At 44.9% G+C, this 20,541-nt stretch overlaps 1 protein-coding gene across 1 annotated transcript in view; it reads right to left on the bottom strand.

Annotated features, from left to right (window-relative positions):
* The window catches only part of SHANK1 (SH3 and multiple ankyrin repeat domains 1), a 1,404,784-nt gene that overhangs the window by 818,341 nt on the left and 565,902 nt on the right, over positions 1–20,541 (bottom strand). Inside the window, exon 10 of the mRNA XM_069200994.1 lies at positions 15,777–15,843. Coding sequence (XP_069057095.1) covers positions 15,777–15,843 — 67 coding nt within the window. The remainder of the gene's footprint in view (positions 1–15,776; positions 15,844–20,541) is intronic.

The raw sequence follows: 20,541 nt of genomic DNA, 5'->3' as shown, positions 1-20,541 counted from the left end.
CCTTGTTGCACCAGAACCCACTCCCAAGGGCCCAGGAACTAGATTTTGCACCACTTGGCAAGTCAGGTCTATCAGCAAGTGAGCCCATGCACTGGCACATGAAATCTTTGATGTCCCTGAGACTTCTTAACAGGAGGCAAGCTCAGTCCAAGCTCTTGGAAAACCTTTGGAAAGCAGGATGTAGAAAGAAAAGTCCAGTCCTTACACTCCCAGGATAGAAGCTGCAAGCAGCAGGCCAGCATAATAAAGCAACAGGCATAGTGGCAGTCCCTCCTACAGCATCCAGCTCTTCTTCCTGGCAGAATGTCCTTAGTCCAGAAGTGTTCTATGTGGTGTCAGAGGTCCAGTCCTTATATTCATTTCTGTCTTTGAAGTAGGCTAACTCCAAAGAGATGTATATGTAGTGCACAAGACCGGACCATTCCCTGCCTTTTCCCTAGAAACAAGGGTGACGTACATGTAGTAAAAGGGAAAATCTGGGCCTTGCAAGTGGGTGCACTTGCCAGGTCAAAATGGCAGTTTTAAAACTGCCCACACATTCACTGCAGGGGCAGGACTGAGACTATTGTGCAGGGCGACCAGTACCATTTGATTTACAGACCCTGGGCATACCTGGTAGACTCTACCAGGCACTTACTAGTAAATCAAATATGCCAATCATGAATAAACCAATCACCAATATATTTTAGACAGAGACATATGCAATTTAGAACTGGTTAGCAGTGGTAAAGTGCCCAGAGTCCTAAGCCAACGAAAAAAGGTCAGGAATAACCCAGTAAAAAGGGCCAGGTCCAACACCCCCTTTTTGCATAATTTCTGTGCCAAGCCAAGAAGCCAGTATGGCACCACCCTTCAGGATTGAATTAGAGAGGGTATTTATATACGGAGCCCACACCTCCGGTTCCGATCGATAAAGATCGCCAAGAACCTTGTCTGGGCCAGGAGACTTGCTGGGGCGTAAGGAATATACAGCCGTGTAGGTGTACTCAATTGAGAAGAAAAGGGCATGTTCTGTACCTGCTCTCACTTGTACCATAGGAGCTGATTCTGATACATCTACAATAGGGGGGCAGCTTACATTGTTGTAAAATGCTAAACCCACTGCTGGGCTGAACTGCATACTCAACAGGGATGGCGGTCAAGGAATCACCATGCGTAAAAATCTGCCAAAATTATTTTTGATCTTTCTTTCTTGTGACTAACCACTTAGAATCTATCCAATCCTTCTTATTATTATTTATTACTGTTTTATATTTTGCATGATATTGCTTAATCTGAGCACAGTTACCTTGTCTAATAGCCTCCATTAACTGACCGTTGGTTTTACGACACTCACCCAAGTACCAAGGCGGGGACGCAATGGGCTCGCCTTTCTTTAGTGGCAGCCATTTCCTTTGTACAAAGTTGGAATAAAAAACAGAAACAGGTCACTGTGAAGCTTGCCCAGTAGGATCATGCTAATTGGATGGCTAAAGTATGTTCCCAGAATGCGATTAATTGTGGAGTTAGAGTATTGACACTGGGGCTAATTTTATCCCATTGTTTTGCTTTACTGTCATTAGTAAGGGAGATAGGTGCCTCAGAATGGGAAACTGGATTAATTTTTAGCGATAGGAAATTGTCCTTAAACATCAACTTGAGTGCATTGTGGTCACTATCATTTCTGTTAATAATCTCAAAATCCGGGGCATGATGTCACAGATCAATATTTAAGATTATAAAATCTGTGCAGCTCTGGCTACTCCCTCATGTAAATGTTGGTGCAAGATGATAATCAGAAGCAAATCTGCCCTTACGGACATGAAGGCTGTGGTCCAAAGTGAGGGAAAAAAGTTGAAAAGCAGAAGCTGACCAGTTCCTAAGTGGGCTTGCCTCAACCTTCAGAATGCCTCTTGCTTCATCTTACCCCTCCGTGAAAGATGATAGACCATACCATAGTTCAAATGTAGCACTAAAGTCACCTGCTAGTCTAGGAAGGAACTTTCTGGGGCATTCTGATAAGCGTTGGGCTAGTATTTTTAGGATCAGTGACTCATTATTCCTCGGTATTGGGTGATACTATGTATTTTACACATATACCCTATTCCCTTTCTCCCCATTAATACACAGGCATAAAATATTGTTACAATCCACTTTAACGCTTTTTAGCATGATATTAGGAATATTTTTGACCCAGATCAATAATCCCCCTGACAGGCGACCCACCCTAGATCATACTGCTTCCATGCTATAGTTGCAATAGCCCTATATAAATACCTTATCCAATGCTCATATCTCTTGAAGTAGAACAATATCAAAAATACTAACAGAAGTGCCACAGTCCGGGTCTGCCACTTTCCCGAGTATGCCTGCTACATACCACAATAATAGTGTATATGGTCTATCCCTATTTATATTGAGTACTAGACAATTTACGGTACCAATGGAATGTCTTGACGTTACTACGATCTTCTATTTAGGCACCAAGTGTTGGAGTACTAGAGACAACCATGTCATGACCAGAGACTACAGGGGCTATGGTATTAATAGTGGGGATAACTGTTTTACAATCAGTACTCATGTCCCTAGATGAAACTTGTGGGCCTTTCCTCAATGATGCACATTGGTCATGGACAGAAAATTGGACAAACATCCAAAGCTCTTAGGGCCAGCAGGCCTAAGAAGATGAGTGTACGAACAGTCCAGTCAACATTACTCAAAGAGACCTCTCCAAATTCTTCGAAGTGGCTACGGTCCCTTGCACACACTCCTTTAGCCCTATTTGCCCCTGAATACTATGGCCTCTATGAGACAAAGCGTGAGAGGGGGAGATGCAGCAGTTCCTGACAAATTGATTAGGTAGGTGACTCTTAAATTGAATCTTACAACCAGGGGGCGGATAGAGCCACAGGGCATTTACCAGGACGGCATTCCTCAGCAGCAGCTCAATGGTATCACAATAATTGCCCGGATGATGAAGACACTGAAGGGCTCATTCTGACTTCGGTGGTCTACTCCTTAGACCGCCGAAGCCGCGGGCGCCGTAGGACTGCCAGTGCTGGCGGTCCTCTGAACGCCATATTCCGAATACTAAAGGATTACCGCCACAATTTGGGCGGAAATCCTCCAGTAGGTGTGCTGGCGGTTGGCGGTGCAGAGGCGGTTCCACCGTCGGCCCCGCCCCGCCAAAAGGACTCCGTCAGCCCGCATTACGACCTGTAATACAGCCTGGCGCTGTCCTGATGGTGGGGCGCTGCCAGCAGTGGGAGAGCCGGGTCCGATCCCCTCAGGGAGGAGCACCTCGTCGGACGAGGTAAGTGTCCTCCGCAAGGGAAGGAGGGTGGGGTATGTGAATGGGTGTGTGTGTGTGTATGCGTGTCATGAATGGGGGATGGGAGGGGAATGTTTGTGTGTGCGTGTGTGTCTGTGTAAATGTGGTGATGGTGATGCATGTGTGTGCGCGTGAGTGTAAGGGTGTTGTGAGTGTGAGGGAGTGTGTGTCACATTGTGCGTGTCTGTGGGTGCGCGTGTGTATGCGGGGGCCGGGGTTAAGTAAGGAGATCGGGGGGGTAAATACAGGGATCGGGGGGTCACTACTGGGAGTGGGATGTGGGAGTCATCTACCGGCAACAGGAATGCCTGTTGTCAGTAGCCTTTCCACCAGGGATTTCGTGGTGGTGCTACTACCACAGAATACCTTGCAGAGAGGGGACTCAGAATACCGGTGGCGGTATTGGGTGGCCCGCCGGGTCAGAGATGCTCGTCTCCGGCCCAGCGGGTCCACCGCCCTAGCGGTAGGAAAGGGTAAATTGTGGTTTGGCATAGGCCAAACTGCCACACTCGTTATATGGCGGTCTGCACTGCCACGCTGGCAGCGGTCAAAAGACCACCGCTGGCATGGCGGTTCAGTTACCGCCATTCTCGGAATGATCCCCTGAGTGTTAACAATATCCAAGTACACAACTGAAAGGCACTGCCTACACGTTCTGACCCAGTGTGTCACTTTATTCACCTGGGAGTCAGTAGTTTCCTTATATTCAGAATGTACTTGTGGCACATTGGTCATATAGATTAAACAGTGCTTGTTAACCCCACAGCTACTTGAAAACATTCTTGGTACTTGAGATGGACTATCCTGGGGCCTTCCAAATTCTGAGCAAGGAGCATTATTGGAATAACCAGCTGTAGATCTATGACCAGAGTTCCCAAGAAACCTAATACAGGGGATGGCGGCCTGTTGCTCAAAACAGTCCCTTGCACAGTTCCAGATAGAGCAGCGGTTTCTTGACCTGCCCAGCCTGTGCAGTACTTTGTGTTGGGGTGGAGAATGTCAAATTAACATCTGTGTGAGTCTCAACTACTGGGGGCTTAGGCTAAGGCCTGCATATTGGATCCCCGCTAGGTTTGGAATAGACCTGGACATCCTGGCAATGTTGAAATACCTTCTGCACATCAGCCACAACCCTTAAAACTTAAAAGCTCACTCTTGAGATCTTTATTTAATGCGTAGAGTTCAGACACCATTTGTCTTATCATCTGAAGAGTAGTCTTTAAGTCACTGACCTCCCTTCTTAGGATGTCCATTAAGCAATACTGCTCTCCGGTCAGTTACTGAGGTCCCAAGCAGGGGTGCACTCCAAGTTAGATAATGGAGCTTTCATTGTTCGCTGGGTCTTGCTGGAGTATTTGGTTACTACTAGTGGGAGACTGGTTCTTCGTAACCTGGGCTGCACTGTTGGTCACTAGCTGGGCTACGTCCTGTGGATTAGAGGCACTACTACCTGTCTCCTTTTTATTCAGAAAGTGTTATTTCAGCTTTCCCGTCTACTCCCTTCTTTGGCTCAGCTCGTTCCCCCTCCTTATTTAGCATTTTTTGCACTTCCTCAATGAAATTATATATCCGCAAGTGTGCAATTCTCTGCAGCATGTTTCTTCGCAATCTCTGGTGTATAGCCTGGGGCCCTTAAAGGGTCTGAGGCCTTCCTCTTCCCCACAGTATACCACAGAGTACTCAGTGGAATTCATTGATCACACTTCTACGCTAAGATGGCAGACCCAGAATACAGAGCCAAGGGGGGTGGCCCTGGCCTGTCTCTTCCTGGCACTGATGGGCACAGGACAGCCCGCCTTGGCCTGGGCATGTTCTGCATGCATTCTGCACACCGGGAATGCCGACTTCACTTTATGTACCTGGAAGACAACAGCTGGTGTGGGCCTCCTCTCTTGCCCCGTGGTGTTGCGGGACTAATAGTCCCCTACATCGCTATGGCCACTCTCTTTGCCACTCTCCTCGTGCTGCTTACACCCACGCAGTGGGGATGCCGACTTCACTTTTTGGCCCTGATGGACAAAAGCTGGTGTGGGCCTCCTCTCTAGCCCATGGTATCCTGGGAAAAGTAGTCCCTTGCTTAACTATGGCTACTCTCCTTGCGCTGCTTACACCCAATTCAGTCTTATGTATGGGTTCAAATCAGCTTTTCATTAATCCAGGGTGCACAGGGTCATGGACTATGGGAAGATCTCAGGACTTTAGCCTCCATACAATCAAATCTGCAGGAGCTGTACTGTCTACGGTAACCCAAGGGGCCCTTTCCATACCACAGGAGGGTCAACTGACAAAGAAGTACAAATACTAGTGTGAGTCACATTAGATTGTAGTAACACTTTTCTGTGTGAGCGTTCTTACTCTCTTTTAGTGACTATTAGGTTCATATTTCCTATTTTTCGGTCATGATGAAACACCACTTGATCCTTTGGACGTATAAGGTGTGAAACATGTCAACCACTATTCTGTAGTGTTTTTAATCAGACAGACAGGATCACAGTTAGGAGAAGGTCGGAACATTAATTCAGGTACCTTTCACCCTTGTATTTAATCTTGACACAGGTACCAGCAACCATAGTAAAAATATAGCAGCAGTACATATAACCAATTTTAACTCTCACCTTTTCCATTCTTTCACTTTGCTATATACTGGAACTCACTTTCCATTCAAGTATTTTCTTGGCACCCATCAAAAAGATCTCCAGCAAGGAGCCCTCTTGTGGGGCCCGTTGGGCACTGCAGTGCCAGCCCGATGAAGATCAGGCCTGGTGATGAAGCATGCCAGCTATGGCTGAGTGAGGGCACTTGCTCCTACTAAGCAAATGCTTCAGGTTACATATCCTTATTCCCAGTTGGAACTGAGGATTAGATATCATGATAACAGTGTACCCAGATTTATTTACTGTTTAGCTTCAGGACACTGTACACGGGACCAGCGAAACCTCCCAGTCCATCCTCTTCTTTGAGTGTTAAGGAGGAAAGCAAGGTACTTAATAGTATTATTACTGTTGTTGCTCCTGAGAGGGATATGGCTATTAGGGGCTCCTAAATGGCTGGTATACCCCAGTTTTTGATCCTCCAAAGGATCGCTGTCTAGGTGCTAGAAAAGGGCCCAATGACCTGACTGTGTCAGTTTCTACAGGCCATGAAGGAAGTAGCTGCCAAACAATGATTCACCATCAAATGACAGTTTTGCACTGCTTGTCAAAATGTGGTATATCTAAGCCAGCCTTGACAGCATAGCGCTCTCACTAGCCGACAAAATCAAATGTTACATAAATCCATTGATGCATTGATGCATCTGTGATAGCTGTGGAAGCTCTCTCGTCTTCTCTTAGTATGGCAATAGCTTCCTCTCTTTCCCTCATGGAATGAACTAAAGGTAACAACTAATATGATTCCACATTTTCCAATCTTAGTGCTGTAGTGAAAATAAGTATGTTTGACCATTGACTTTGTGTTTCACCACTGTGCATATTATTTGTTCAATGTTCACCAGTAGCACATTACATTTTGTATTCAGTTTAGCTGCCTATTGGCTTTATCGTGGCATTGGACATTATGGGCCTCATTATGACCCTGGCGGGCGGCGGAGGCCGCCCGCCAGGATCCCGCCCTCCAAATTACCGCGCCGCGGTCAAAAGACCGCGGCGGGTATTACGAGTTTTCCCCTGGGCTGGCGGGCGGTTCCAGTTAAACCGCCCGCCAGCCCAGGGGAAAACGACCTTCCCACGAGGATGCCGGCTCGTAATCGAGCCGGCGGAGTGGGAAGGTGCGACGGGTGCTACTGCACCCGTCGCGTATTTCACTGTCTGCAAGGCAGACAGTGAAATACATTTTGGGGCCCTCTTACGGGGGCCCCTGCCATGCCCATGCCATTGGCATGGGCATGGCAGGGGCCCCCAGGGGCCCCGCGACCCCCCCTACCGCCATCCTGTTCATGGCGGCTTTCCCGCCATGAACTGGATGGCGGTAGGGGGGGTCAGAATCCTCATGGCTGCGGAGCGCGCTCCGCAGCCATGGAGGATTCCAATGAGCAGCGGAAAGTCAGCGGGAGACCGCTGACTTTCCGCTTCTGACCGCGGCTGAACCGCCGCGGTCAGAATGCTCATTGGAGCACCGCCAGCCTGTCGGCGGTGCTCCCGTGGTCGGTGGCCCTGGCGGCCACCGGCCGCCAGGGTCAGAATGACCCTCTATATTTTGTATTCAGTTTAGCTGCCTATTGGCTTTATCGTGGTGTTAGACATTGCAGTTGAGACATTGCAGATGAGCTGCGTTTTTCCACATGGTAAACTAAGCTTGTGTTTTTCGTATTTTCTCTTATCGAACACGATAGCATGATAAGGAAACACATATTTTGTGTTTTTCTTTAGTGCAGGGAAGGACTTGGCCTTGGGAGAGAGAGCCTTGAAAACTTGGCCAACTTTCGACGTTGTTTCTTCCAACTCTGACCTTCAGTAGCCAGCATGTTTTGAATAATCTATAAAAGGTGTCCCTGAGCAGCAGCGAGGGGAATTTTTCCGAGACTTCAGTCAGGAGTGGACGTCAACTGCCTGACCTCCCGTGAGGGTGGAAAAACTCTTTATCGCAGTTGAACAGGGGTCATCAACTTGCTGGCATGAGAAAGATTAAGAGCAGTGATAGGCTCTATGGTGATGAATTTTGACTTTATTATATGCTTGGCAGTTATGCTATAATATAATCACATATATTTGCTGTGTACATTGCAGTTGAGAATCACTTTGATATATTTTCCTTTCATTGCTGTGACTGTTTATAAACGTGTGCCTCCAACCTACTAATCTCCTCTCTCATGAACCTCGTGGTGAAGTAATAATAAATGTCTTCTTTAAACTAAGAAGTGCATTCCAGAGATTTTTGTCAGCTCGGTCATTAGTGAAAGCAAGACATTTTGGCGTAGAGTCGTCAGTCTGGGAGTGGAATTGGAGATTGGAAGTCCACGATTTAAAAGTGTATTTTTTTGTTGTTGTTTAGAGAATTAAAGGAAGCACCGCAGACCATGTTTGAAAATGCATGTGAAGTTAAACTGCCTTATGGTGCTGTGACAAACATATTTTCTTGTTTATCAGAACTTTCTAAGTTTTGGGATGAATGCTTGGATAAAACAAAAGTGTTTTCATATTTAGAAAAGATGCTTTTTGAAAGAAATAATGTCCCTTTTGTTATTGACAGGAGGGTTTGGATACTTTTGTCTGCTTATAGAAAAATACATGAGAGATGTAAACAGTTACAACATGAAAATACGAATTTACGTGAGCAAATTAGCCAGAACAAATTATTGCAAGATAAAACTGAAATTTGCAAAGCTGTTACAGGGGAATCTGGCTTTTCACATTCCAGTAATGAGGAGGTTAAAAAAGGTGGGGGCCAGTGTGAGCCTCATGAGCAGAGTGTAGTTCTCTGTGTGCAGAGTAGCCCACAGTTGTGGCAGCAGTTGAAGTGCATTCTTTAAAAGATTACACTGAGCAAGAAGTTGACGATGTTAACAGTATATTCAGACCACTTTTGCAGAGTATGACGTGTATAATTAATTCAGACAAGACACAGGTACTGTCGCAAAATGTGCCGTTTCTGGGAATTCAGTGGAATCCAGAACATAGACAGATGTTGTCACAGGTAAAACAAAAGATTTTAGAGTTTCTTACTATTTGCACTAAGCAAGAGACACCGAGTTTCATGAAATTGTTTGATTTCTGGAAACAGTATAGCCCTCATCTGAGTAAAATCTTAACGCTTTGGTACAAAGTAACTAGGAAAAAACATGAGTTTGAATGGAGTGAAGAGCAGCTGTAGGCTTTTGAATTGGCAAATTAAATAATTCAACAGACTTCAAATTTGTGCGCAGCGCAAGAGGGAAACACTGATTTACATGTAAATCAGGGACAACATGCCAACTTGAGTATGTGGCAGAAACAGGGGAGGACAAGGGTGCCCCTGGGGCTTTGGATTAGAAAACTGTCTGACTTTGTGGAGTGCTATACTCCTTTTGAAAAACAGCTTTTGACTTGTTATTGGGCTCTAGTGAATACTCAGCAAATCACACTAAATGATAATGTATTTCTGAAATCGGAACTATCAATCATGCAGTAGGTGATGAGTTCAGCTAAATCTCACAGTACAGGACAGGCACAAGAAGCTAGTATCATACTTTGGATCTGGTACATACAAGACAGGGCTCGAGTAGGACCGACAGGCACTGCAGCCCTAAATGAGCAGGTGTCACAAGCCCCTTTACAGGATGAGAAGAGGGTGCAGGGAGTACCACAGGTAAAAGAGTCACTAGTGAAATGGAGTGCACCATTTGAATTCTTGTCCACTGAGGATAGAAAATGTGTTTATTTTACTAATGATTCATTGAAATACGTGGGTACTAAAAGACATTGGAAAGCAGTGTTATACAATCCAGTTACTGAAAAGTCGTTGTCTACCACAGGAGCAGGAAAAAGTAGCCAATATGCAGAATTGTATAATGTGTGTGAGACTTTAAAGCAAGAGCTGCCTGAGATGTGTCATTTTTACACTGACTCTTGGTTCACTGCCAATGGATTAGCCGTTTGGCTTTCCACATGGCTTGCGCATAACTGGTTCATTCATTCAAAGGAGGTGAGGAGCAAAGAGTTATGGCAAGAAATTTGGGAAATGTTAAAACAAAGTAAAGTCATAGATGCTCATTGTCCCATTGACTCATTAGAACGCTGGTTCAATTCCCTTGCAGGCATCAAAGACAAAAGTGCAGAGGCAAAAGTGTCAACCCAGAATTCTGACTTGGTGGGGATGGCTAAGTGGGCGCACCAGAAATGTGGACATCTGGGAGAGAAAGCCACTTACAGATGGGCAGAGATCAGATAGATGCACATTCCCCTAGATTTGATTTAGCAATATCCTATAAACTTCGCACTTGTATAGCGCACTACTCACCTGTAAGGGTCTCAAGGCGCTGTACGCATACCGTTGTGGAACCCCTCCATGCTTTTCCCTGTGAGGCGCCCACTCCTGGGCACCCCCAGGGTGAAGCCAGGCATCCAAGCGATGTCAGGGCCATTGTGGAACGGAGACTAAGCAAGCTTTTGCCCAGAGTTACAGAGTGGGACCCATTAATTAGATTAGGCACCGAGGCGAGAATTATCTGGTCCAAGGGAATTGAGCCCAAGACCCGCCGAGGCGGGAATTGAATCCTGGTCCCGGGCCAGATCTCTGCATCAGGGTCTGCCGCTCTAACCATTGTCAGCCAGCTTTGCAAATACAACCACATGTGGCCACCAATATCATCACATACTGGGAAATAAAACCTGGAACGTTAGCTCCTTACAGAGCCACACCTGAATCTGCAGGTCTTGACTTACATGCTTTACAAGGTTACAGACTGAAACCCCTAGACATAGCGTTGTGTGAAACAAGTGTTGGAGTACAGATTCCCCCAGAGCATTTTGGATTGATTGCTTCCAGATATGCGTTGGCCTTTAAAGGTATTCAGGTTTTAGGGGGAGTGATTGCTGCAGATTACCAAGGCGAAATCAAAGTTATTCTGATTACTAGAAGAGAATCTAATTCATTCATACAGATTGGAGACAGAATTGCCCAACTTGTCATACGTGCACTGAATGGAGGTTTGGTAAGGAAGGAGTCTGCCCCAGCCCTTCTGACAGTGCAATGAAAGGGAAGCTGTGGTGCAGCAGATAAAAACCTCAGTGCTAAGGTGTGGGTTAAACCCCCAATTGGCCCTCCAGAACCTGCAGGAATTATAGCAAAGGGCCCCGATAACTTCCTGCTGATTATAAAACAAGGAAAGGAAAAAGGAGAGCACATTTCAGATGACAAATGTTATTTGCAAGAAAAGTCATACTTGTTTCTTTTGCAGATCCTACTACGACTCGCCACTGACCATGAGTGTGCTGTGTGGTCTCCCTTCGGGCGTTTGCGTGTGGGGTCGGGGGAGGGACCCTACCCCCAACCTGAACATGATTGATTAAAGTACAAAACCTATGGATCCATTTTGCGCAACTTGCGCCTCCGGTTTAAGTTCTAAATGGGATCAATATAGAGTACCGTGGATGTTCTGTCAGCTTGTTTGATTATATTCTTCCACTTGAACTAACTCATGGTTTATTAGCATCTGATGACTGCTGCCAGTCTCATTAAGCAACATTGCCAGTTAGCTGTCTGTTTTTCCTGCGGAAACCTGACTTTCACTTACATTCCAGCAAACCTTTCAGGTGGACCGTGTACCTTTTCATGATTACAACTCATGATGTTTCCATCTAATTCTACACCAACTTTCTATATTAGAGACACTATTCAATCAGTTGAGAATATCCCAATTAGAATATATATAAGCTTCAGTCTTTTCATTGTAGGTGTGTCTGATTTGAAAGGTTATGAGATCAATACGTTAATCCACTTCCATTGCTTTACAGTGATTGCTTTTATCATTATATTATGTTGCTGTATACAATGCAAACCTGATTTGCTTATTTTTTTTTTCTTTGAAATAAGAGAAAAGTAAACAAAAGTCATTGGAGATGTAGTGAAAATAAGTATGTTTGACCACTAACTTTGTGTTTCACCACTGTGCATTTTAGTTGTTCAATTTTCACTAGAAGCACATTACATTTTGTATTCAGTTTAGCTGCCTATTGGCTTTATCGTGGCATTAGACATTGCAATTGAGACATTGCAGATGAGCTGTGTTTTTCCACATGGTAAACTAAGCTTATGTTTTTCGTATTTTCTCTTACCGAACACGATAGCATGATAAGGAAGCGCATATTTTGTGTTTTTCTTTAGTGCAGGGAAGGACTTGGCCTTGGGAGAGAGTGCCTTGAAAACGTGGACAACTTTCAACGTTGTTTCTTCCAACTCTGACCTATAGTAGCCAGCATGTTTTGAATAATCTATAAAAGGTGACCCTGGGCAGCAGCGAGGAGAAGTTTTCTGAGACTTCAGTCAGGAGTGGACGTCAACTGCCTGACCTGCCGTGAGGGTGGAAAAACTCTTTCTCGCAGTTGAACATGGGTCATCAACTTGCTGGCATGCGAAAGATGAAGAGCAGTGATAGGCCCTACGGTGATGAATTTTGACTTTATTCTTTGCTTGGCAGTTATGCTATAATATAATCACATATATTTGCTGTGTACATTGCAGTTGCGAATCACTTTGATATATTTTCCTTTCATTGCTGTCACTACTTTTAAACGTGTGCCTCCAACCTACTAATCTCCTCTCTCAGGAACCTCGTGGTGAAGTAATAATAAATGACTTCTTTTAACTAGGAAGTGCATTCCAGAGATTTTTGTCAATTCGGTCATTAGTGAAAGCAAAACAAGTGCCCACAAGACTGTCATTGCAGTCAGCAGACCAGATGGATGTAGCTACCTGTGAAAGGACTGATTTGCAGAGGTAATTTAGGTATCTTCCTTCTTTTTCAGGCTTTCTAAGCACTTGTTAGATAGATTTGTTTAGGCATCTTGGCAGGGGTTCCATAACAAAAATCTTCCGAGATTGAGGGTCTGTCCTGCTTAACCTTGTCACATTTGTGAATCTTCTTGGAAGAAGTGAGAAGAGCATCTTTCTTCTTCAGACAGTATGACACCCTGCTCTCATGATCCTGGTGCAGCTTTGACAAGAGTTTTCTGCAGGTTTTACAATCCAGATGGTTATGCTTAGGTTAGAGGCAGTAGCTGCATATCTCATATGAAGATGCTTCCTTCCACAAGTTCCAAGAAGCTTGAAGATAGCTTTCCTTTAAGAGTCCGACATCCTTGAAGATGCAAGCTCTGGTTTCAAACCCAAGAGACAGAAATTCAGGCGGAAACTGCGAAAGGTTTAGATAAAACCAAAAATGGCCAGTATTTATAAAAACACCATTCAGCTCAGAGGAGTCTCCCAGCACTCATGACCTGTGGTGAAACTTTGAGAGATAATGATTTCTCAGCAGTGTAGTTCATGCGGACTGATCACTACAGTCATTGCTGTAGGTTGGGGCTGTGAATCAACTTTTCCCTGAGCCAGGAGATGCAGACACAGTCCAAACTTTGCTAGCCCAAAGTGCAGCAGGTGGAGTCCTGATGATGCAGCCTCTCTTTGTGTGGTCCAAGGGCAGCTAGCCAGTTTTTCTTCGGTTCTCTCTCAGATTCCGGCATGATTTGAGGGTCAGGGTGCCAGGGGTGCCATTTTTCTCCCAGAAAGTGCACTGAGAGGACCATGTGGTCACTAGCCAATGGGCTCCTGGGTCCCCCCCCTACCTAGTGATAAAGTTCCTGTGATGTGTGGCATCTGGTTATCCCAGAGTGTCACATTCTTACTCCTTTCAAGATGGTATGACCTTTCTCAGTCTTTAGTTCGGTAGCCCACCCTAAAGGTGTGGCTAGTATGGCACTACACTCCCCGATTTGTGGGCAAGTTTTCCCTCCTTGACCCTGTCTCCACTTTGTCCGCAGGAGCAAAAGGCATCCTGCTTAAGGGTGCTGGTGCTACTTTGCCTACATAGGCAACTTCCCCTTTGAAGCTCACCTTTTGGGCTAACACCCGGAGTGGCCATCCTGGGAGAGGAGGTGACACCTCACTCTGCAGCAAATGCCTTTGTTCCTGGGCTGGGGATGTCTCCCCAGGTGGTCAGAAAGCTGTTGTGTGCCATGGCCTTTGTGAGGCTAACTGGAGTACATAGTGGCAACTTTCTAGAAGTTGCTACAATTTACTTGTGGTATTAAATGTGACCTGGGCATCAGGTCAGGTTTAATGCCATGATTAATTTGATACCTTACATGGCCCTGTAAGGTAGTCCCGTACAGGAGGGCCGGGTTGAGGTACCAACCGGTAACCCTGTCTGAGACATTGGGTCTACTAACTTTATCCACAGCAAAACGACAATTTGTGAGTGTTGCTTTTAAGACATATTAAAAATATATATCCTACATACAGCTCCGTGCCATAGGCCTCTATAGGTCTTCCTTAGGGGAGACATGTATATTGTTAACGGATAGGGTGGCTTAGCCATTGGTGTGAATGACAAAGTGGAACTGGCAGTGCAAACACGGCCCATTCAGTCTGCAGTGGCAGGCTGGGAGCCATTTTGTACATTGTCATACACAAGGTGGTTCACACAGTGCTGTAGTTCTGAGTGGGCAATCTGCCTTACATGCCCTGGGTACCATGTTCTAGGGACTTATAAGTAAGTCAATCCTTGCCAACCAAGTGAATCCAATTCGACATACAATTTGTATAGGGTCAGAACACTGGCACTGAGGTCTGGTTAGCAGTTAGCAGTCAGAGTCGAAAAATCAGCAACATCAGTCCAAACATTTAGGGGTGAGCATGCAAGAAGAGGCATTTACTTACAATGGCCCTTCAACCTCATTGGTCGAAGTTCAAGTCTTTTTAAATGAAGATGAATGACTACTAAAAGTACATTGTTTAGTAGTTGTTTCTGACAAACTGTTCTCTAAACTAAAAGATTCACGCATGTGAATCAATGAAAGATCCAAGGCAGGAGAAGCGGAGTTTAACTGCCACAAGAAAATTGGATTTCAAATTAAATTACAATATCTGCTGAATGCGGAAAATTGCAGGATACTTTGGCTGCAGGAGCAGACAAGTTTCATTCCCGTTTTTTCTAAAAGGATGACACAAACAAGGCTTCCCCTACTAAAGAAATATTTCCCCTTCACTTCCACAACACCCCTACCTCCTTCTCCTAAACCTCAACCTACACATAGCCTACAGTATACTTTTACGACATGCTTAGAGCAAGTGATAAATGCATGTTTAAACCTGTGTCATTTTATGGCCAGAAAATCATCCCCACATGTCAATTACCCATTTCGTGTGGTTTCATTTGTAAGTGCTCGGTACTGAGTTCGGTACCATTTTACAGCATGGTAACAGTAAAAGTACTTGCAAATTTACAGTGTAGTAAATCTACACCAATACTGTGCAACTTGTAATTGCTCTGCAGTTTATTTATTCCCATTTACAACTGCAGCCACAGGATGTGGTGGGCTCTTTGACTTCAACCATGATAAAAGCTCATAGGATGCACTTTTGATGGGAATAGGGATCAGAATGGAATTTCCTTTGAGTAAAGATTTCCTCTTACCCACAAGACTGATTTCTTGGAAAAAAAGGTTTTGTAGGGAATCTTATACAGAACTGCTGATTACAGGTCCTCAGAGATGGAGACAAAGCTGGGTAGGAGTGTATTCTCACCAATGAGCAGAAACAGAATATAAAATAGCTGACATTTTGTCTTCAGTGCTTTAAAAAACTAGTGTGTAGAAGGCAGACAATGAAAACTATTGGCTAATTATTTTTCAGGGCTTCTGATGCCGAAAAGCATGTGAATAATTTCAAAAGATCATGCTAGATCACATTTGAAAGTGAGATGGGATTGATTCATTATATGTGAACATCTTCACTTAAAAACATACATCTGAAGAAGTCCTACATCCCCACTTACCAACATCTGCTTCTCTGTGACTTTTTATCAGCTCTCCCAATTCAAAGTTCCCTGAAATCACAGCAACCTTTGGATAAAAAAACACAAAACATAAAGAAGAATGATAACACAAAACAGAGGCCCAACAATGCAATATTAGAAAGTTAAGGAAACACCATACTGGAAACTGAACTCTAAAGTCCAAAAAAGGTTAATGCCCCAAATGTGAGGTGGGATGCTGCTTTGTCCAATCCCAACAAGCCCAGTGTTTCGGCATCTGGATTTTCTGAGTTATGAAAATGAGAATTACGCTGAGGACAAATTTAAGAGCACAACAGTATTTTGGTGGGAGGGAGAGGAAGATCTACAGGTATTAGGTGACCAAAAGAGAAGGCTTGCTGGGGACTAAGGAGATTGAGAGAGACAAAACAGATACATAAAGAAAGAGAGTCAAAGAGCGGTTGAGAAAAAAAAAAAGCAGAGAATGAGAAAAAGAGAGAGAAAAAGGCCATACAAGAAAGAGCAAAAGAGACAGCAAACAGAGTATAAAAGAGAAAAGAAGAAAAGAGCGAAATAACATGGTTAAAGATGAGGGAAGAGAAACTTAGTGCAGGAGAAACGCGTAAAAGTCAGGATGTGACATTCAATAATACTTATCCCCAATGTTAAGAACTTTATAGCAATTCACAATGCTCAATGACATATCAAATCATGAAAAAATACAGAATGAAATTAATAGAGCAGTGCACTGTTTGTTTCGTTGTTTATCTTTTTTTCATTTAAGAATAGCAATACATTCCAAAGGCAAAAGTCCTGTGCTACTTCAAAGTTTGCCTTAGTAGCCCTCTTTCTGCTCATGCTAAGCATGCCTTTAAGTTCTGCATGTTTATAACATGTAAATACTTGTTTCTATGACTGGCTGATTGGCTTTTGGAATAAGAAATTTCTGATTAGCTTGCTCAGCAGAGAGAGTTTACATTTCTGTATTTGTTTGAACGTCATCTACATACCTGTGTAACTCCTTTAATTCAGTATGATACTATGATCTCCATCGAAGCCCTCTATACTAAAGCCTAAAAATGTGTGTCTTGTCTTGGTTTATTCAGCCTGTACTCATTTGGCGTGCTGGGGGGTTCCCCTTGTCACCCACTTATACAACTCACAAATTAGGGCTACGGGTACAAATCATTTTTACAGTCAGAACTGGCCGAATTCACAGAATTTGCCTGTTTTCCAACCGCAAAAATGCTTTTACATATGTAAAAATCACAAATTGTGATTCAGTAACACATTAGTGAATCACAATTTGTGTTTACGATTGTTTGGAAGGAGCATGTTAACGGTGTCCCTTCCTAACACAGAATTGCAGTGGTATGTATGAATGTTTTGAGACCACATGACAGTCGCAAAACATTCATTTTTTACCAACACCTCAAAGGACACTTTAGCAAATGGGAAGGGGTCTCTATGGGACCCCTTCCCCTTTGTGGATGTTGAAACAAATATATTTTAAGAGCAGGAAGTGGTCCTACAGATCACTGTCTACTCTTAAACAAGCATTTGCAATGCAATTGGTCTCGCATTTGTGAGAGTTAGAGCTATTGGCGATGTAAATGATGTTTTTTACCTATGTATTCTGTTTTCTAGCGTACTATTGTTATTGTAAATGATAATGTTTTTAACCCATGTGTTTTGTTTTGTAGTGTAGTGGATGTATCCGGTGTGTAGAAGAATTATGTGTATTGTTAGTTGTTTATTTGTGTGGTGTGGAATTGTGTGTTGTGTAGTGTATTTGTGTGGTAGAATTATGTGGCATGGTGAACAGATATCGATGTGAGCTGTAGAGAATACAATTTTACTTTTATAAAGTGAAAGGCTTGCTAACCCTAAAATGTTTCTTTGTATAAAATAAGCAGAATTTAAAATTACGGTGAGAATTTCATTGTTAGTATTCTTTTTTGACTGAAAGTAATGCTAGAATATGGAACAAACAATAATACTACCAACTGCACACAAAGTTCCATGTAGCACAAGATGACATAAAAAGAAATAGAAACATGGAGCTTTTGTGTTTCAGAGGAAAGGATGTGGCGCAACAGCTGGGGCTGACAACTTTGTGGCTGGGGAACCAGGTTGGAGTCTCAGCGTCAGCTCAACATCCTGTGATTCTGGGTAAATCACTTAGGGCCTTATTATGACCTTGACGGAGGAGTTTCCTCCATCACAAATGTGACGGCTATCCCATCCATCGTATTACAATCCTCATTGAATATAATGGGATCATAATACGACGGATGGGATATCCGCCACATTTGTGATGGACGAAACCTCTCCGTCAAGGTCGTAATAAGGCCCTTAATGTGCCCATGCCTCCCAAAAATGAATGTGTCCTTGTACAACGTAACGGGTGCTCATGTAAATAGCTGTAATACCTTGGTGTCAAGTTTGCGCTATGTAAAAAACAAAAAAATTTATCTCCGAAACATAGAAAGAAACCAATCTGAAGGTTTACCAACAAGGCAACATATAAATAAACGGTATCATGCTGAGGCTGAAAAAAGTCCAAGTAATAATTTTAGCGTTTTTATTAGAAACAGATTAAGTTTTGTATATAAATTATTTTGATTGCTTTTGTCCACTTTTTAAATTTGGAGCTTCATAAAATGTAAATCACTGCTGCATATAAGAGAGCCAACAGTTAACTAGAGACAGCTTTTAATTAGTGAGTCTGGTCACAGCAGGGCTATCTCCAGGCTGTAGCACCCACCAGAGAGACACAGTGTCCTTAAAATCGACTAAAAGATGTCTGCCAGAGAACAGATGATTGCAACCTCCTCCTCCACCCCTATACACCAACTGCAAATGTGAAAAAAAAATGCTGGCTTAGTGGTTCCTATCCTGTGGTGCCGGGACCGCTGAGGGTCCGCAAAGCCTCCTCTGGGGGTCTGCGACTGCTTGGAATAATATTAACAGATTAGGTCCCCAGCTTTTATTAATGTCTCAGTGGGCGGTCCCTGGATTCCAATAAGGATTCACTGGGGCGGAGGGGCGTGGCCTTAGGCCCATGGAGCAGCATGCTTGAAGCGGAGCTCTCGCCGGCCTCCGTGAATCCGAACTTATCCTGAGTTCTCGGCCGACAGAATCCTAAAACTGGGACTTTAGATAATGGCTAGAATCCAATGCACAGCGAAATACAAAGAGCTGAGGACCCGAGAGACTCTGGTGAACTAGAGGGGGCGATCCGCAACAGGTGCCCGTGAAACAACATGGTGCCCGCACAACAGGGAAGCGCAAATCCTCTGCTGTGGAATTGAGACCAAGGGGTACGGCCGGAGCTCCTGGGGTGAAGCGCAGAGCTCATTGGGGGGAGACCCTGTGTGCCTGGAAGAGTCGGGTTTGGAGTGGAAGTCGCCCCCCGACCAGCGACCCTAAAGAAGCCAGCGACTGGGGTGAGTGATGACCTGCGATGGCTGATGGTGAGCGGAGCAGACGCGGCTCCATAGCTTCCACGCTAAATATCCTAAAGTACCACCGGAACCCAGCAGCTTTCCCCCCCTGAAGAGTGTGGGGGCAGCAAAGTGTGGGGAGAGTGAAAACTAGTCCTCCACGGTGGAGTCCCTCTGCTGGAAGTGCGTGCTTGGGCAGAGGGGCCCACGCTATTCACCGTGCCAATCACTGCTGGGGTCCCGCACGGCCCAAGGGAGCGGACTCCTGACTGAGGGTGGAGTCCTAGCTCGAGCACTGCCACAAGACCAGGGCCTGAAGCACTTCGGCTGAGCTGGCGGAGATCGCAGACTCACCTTCCCCTTGCCGGTGAGGATGTGGAATCGTGGGGACCACTCTAATCCTCCTAGGGGCCCCGGGGGCCATCAGGGTTGAACCCACAGCATGAAGGGCGGAACTCAGACGTGGAAGCCACGGACCTGAGCGACAGAATTCTGGACTGAATGCACCCTTGTGTCGCGTAACCGAAACGCGTGGCCTGTGGCTGGGGGGTCCCGGGGTCCGCTCTCTTCTCGCCGACCCGGGGGTGGGTCTGGCTCCTGGATACCACGACCCAATCTCCGCGGGTTGCACCTGCATTGGAGCGAGAACAGCAGTCAAAACCATAGGCAAGATGAGAAAATGAGAGGGCCCAGACTGAGGAGCGGCGGGGGGGCCCAAGCTGAAAGAGGGTGACACCCAACGAACAGTACTAAATCGAAATCTGTCCCAGGAGACCACCCTTGACACCATACTTCAAGCTATTCAAGCATCCCGAGAGGCCTTGGAATAAAAAATTGACACGCTAACTGTGGATCTGACCCTTCTCAGAGATGACCATCGCCGACTGACAGGCAGAGTTGTAACAAATGAAAAATCCCTTGAACAACTTGCTCCGAACTTTCAACAATTGTCCAAAAATATGTCTGAACTAACATCATGCATTAAAGCTGTATAGACTTGGGCAGAAGACGCAGAAAACAGGGCTCGCAGAAGTAATCTGAGCCTAGTGGAACTTCCAGAAAAAGCGGACCTACAAGCGGCAAATATAGAAGCATACTTGGAACAATGAATACGCGACGAAGTAGCCCCTGAGGGCTTATCGCCATATTTTGCAATTGAAAGGGCTCATATGGTGCCTGCGAGGCCCCCACCCCCAGGAGTGAGGCCGCAACCGATCATTGCCAAGCTGCTCCACTTCAAAGACAGAGACCACGCACTGAACCAGGCGAGATTGAAAGGGGAGATCAAAATGGGGGACCAGCAAATAATGATCTTTCCAGACTTCAGCAGAGATACACAG

The sequence above is a fragment of the Pleurodeles waltl genome, chromosome 7 (assembly GCF_031143425.1).
Source record: "Pleurodeles waltl isolate 20211129_DDA chromosome 7, aPleWal1.hap1.20221129, whole genome shotgun sequence".
NCBI classification, from domain to species: Eukaryota; Metazoa; Chordata; class Amphibia; order Caudata; family Salamandridae; genus Pleurodeles; species Pleurodeles waltl.
The sequence above is the reverse complement of the archived record's forward strand: the minus strand, read 5'-3'. Positions and strand labels throughout refer to the sequence as shown.